This window comes from Phoenix dactylifera, chromosome 2, assembly GCF_051530095.1.
Source record: "Phoenix dactylifera cultivar Ajwa chromosome 2, Ajwa_hap1_PhDact_Kaust_v1.1, whole genome shotgun sequence".
NCBI classification, from domain to species: Eukaryota; Viridiplantae; Streptophyta; class Magnoliopsida; order Arecales; family Arecaceae; genus Phoenix; species Phoenix dactylifera.
This window is the reverse complement of record NC_143191.1, coordinates 44,680,384-44,682,594: the sequence shown is the minus strand read 5'-3', so window position 1 is coordinate 44,682,594 and position 2,211 is coordinate 44,680,384. Positions and strand designations below refer to the sequence as shown.

Genomic DNA, 2,211 nt, shown 5'->3' with positions numbered 1-2,211 from the left:
CCGGCAAGTGGCGAGCCGCCGGCCGGATCTCCTCTCCTGCTCTTGGACCGCCGGCCGGATCTCCTCTCCTGGCCGACGTCGCCGTCCTCGGCTCCCCCATCCTCCAAGGCTCCAACCTCCGGCCGAGCCGCCGGCCAGATCTCCTCTCCTGCTCTTGGACCGCCGGCCGGATCTCCTCTTCTGGCCGACGTCGCCGTCCTCGGCTCTCCCGTCCTCCAACCTCCGGGCTCCGGCCGACGGAAGACCCGGCGAGTGGCGAGCTGCCGGCAGGGGCGGCCCAATATATTTGGGGGCCTAAGGCGAACTCATTAGAAGAGGCCTTTTTTTATTATTATTTAAATAATAAAAATTTAATAAGTATAAATTTTTTTTAAAATTTTATTTAAAAATAATTCGTCTAGCTTTTTGAGAAGCAAAATTACTAATTAAATTTTTATACTCAAGATCCATTAAAATACTATTTTCAATCGATAATATAGCTAATCCATTTAATCTTTCTTGTGACATAGTTGATCGCAAATAAGATTTTATCAACTTTAATTTTGAAAAACTTCTTTCAGCAGAAGCAACTGTTACAGGTATTTGTTAATAATATCCTATATGCAATGCATGCATTTGGAAAACAATCTGTTTTTTTTATAAAACTTAAAATATCAATAGGGGTACTAGTTTCTGTTTGTAAAAGTTCTTTTAAAATTTTTAACTCTAAAAACAGATCAATACCATCAATATCAGAATATTCACCATGCTTTAAAAAGTTTTCAAGATTAAGACAACACTTTTTCAAATCATCTTCATTCAAAGATTTTAACTTTCTAAAATTAAACAAAAAACCAAAAATATTTTCATATATGGTAAATTGTTCAAACCTATTTTGAATTGAAGAAATAGCTTGATCTACTATATATCAAAAGTAATCAATTCTAAAAGATTCTTCAGCTGATCTTGTTGTCTCATCATCATTATTTTCATCAAAATATTTTTTTCTACGGATCACACGTTTCTCACGAAATATAGGTTCTATTTCCATTTCATTTGCAATTTCTTTAGATGAATTCAAAGCATTCATGAATCCATTTTCCTTATAACTTTTCAAATAAGAAAGAAGACCTTTTAATTGATCTATAGCAACATCAATATGCATGTCTTCAGATTGTAAAATCTTACTAACTGAGTTAACAGCAAACAATATATCGTGCCAAATATTCATGCCCAATAAGAATTCAAAATTTTCAATCTCATATGTAGCTAAACATGCGGCTTCACTCTTTGTTTTAGGATCTTCACTAGTTTCCGCTAATTGAACTAAAGCATCTCTTATTTTAGGAGCTTGGTTTTTAATTGCTTTAACACTTTCAATACGACTTTTCCAACGTGTTTGTGACAATGGTTTAAGAGTCAATGTGGATATATTATTTTGTAAAATTTTCCATCGTTTTGTAGAAGAAGAAAATAAGGTATAAATTCGTTGTATCACTCCAAAAAAAGATATAGCCTTAGGACATGAGTTAGCAATATCACATAATACTAAATTCAAGTTATGACATCCACATGGTGTGTAAAATGCTCTAGGATTTATATCTAATAATCTCCTTTGTACACCTTGATGTTTTCCTTTCATATTAGATCCGTTATCATACCCTTGTCCTCTTATATCATTAACCTCAAGTTTATGTTTTTCTATTATATTTATAAGTTCATTAAAAAGGCCCTTTCCAGAGGTATCATCTACTTCTAAAAATTCTAAAAAATATTCTTCTACTTTTACTGGACTTGTTGAAGTATCTACACATCTTAAAACTAGGGTCATTTGTTCCTGATGGCTTGCATCAGGAGTGCAATCAAGTATTACAGAAAAATATTTTGCTTCTTTAATCTTTTTAATTATTATAGCTTTAATTTCAGATGCTAATATTTGAATCAATTCATTTTGAATATTATGACCTAAATAATGATTGTGAATTTCACCATGTTGAATGCGTCGAACATGTTCTTGCATAACTGGATCAAATTCTGCAATCGTTTCAATAAAACTTAGAAAATTTCCGTTATTGCTTTGATAGATCTTTTCATTCTTTCCTCGAAATGCTAAATTATTTTTAGCAAGATTTTTTACGACGGCAATAATTCTCAATAGAACTTTTTTCCAATAATCCTTATCTTGGTTTATTTGTTCTTGGAGACTTTTATCAATTGTCTTATTTTTTAGCA

General features: G+C 33.2%; 1 protein-coding gene across 1 annotated transcript; it reads right to left on the bottom strand.

The window, feature by feature from the left end:
• Positions 1-816: 816 nt before the first annotated feature.
• Positions 817-2,211, bottom strand: LOC149768355 (uncharacterized). Its single transcript, XM_089929053.1, has one exon. The coding sequence runs from the start codon at positions 1,997-1,999 to the stop codon at positions 908-910; it is 1,092 nt and encodes a 363-aa protein (XP_089785179.1). The 5' UTR covers positions 2,000-2,211; the 3' UTR covers positions 817-907.

Bases quoted from the DNA above. Each gene is read 5' to 3' on its own strand.
- LOC149768355 (XM_089929053.1), bottom strand. From the start codon at position 1,999: ATGCAAGAACATGTTCGACGCATTCAACATGGTGAAATTCACAATCAT.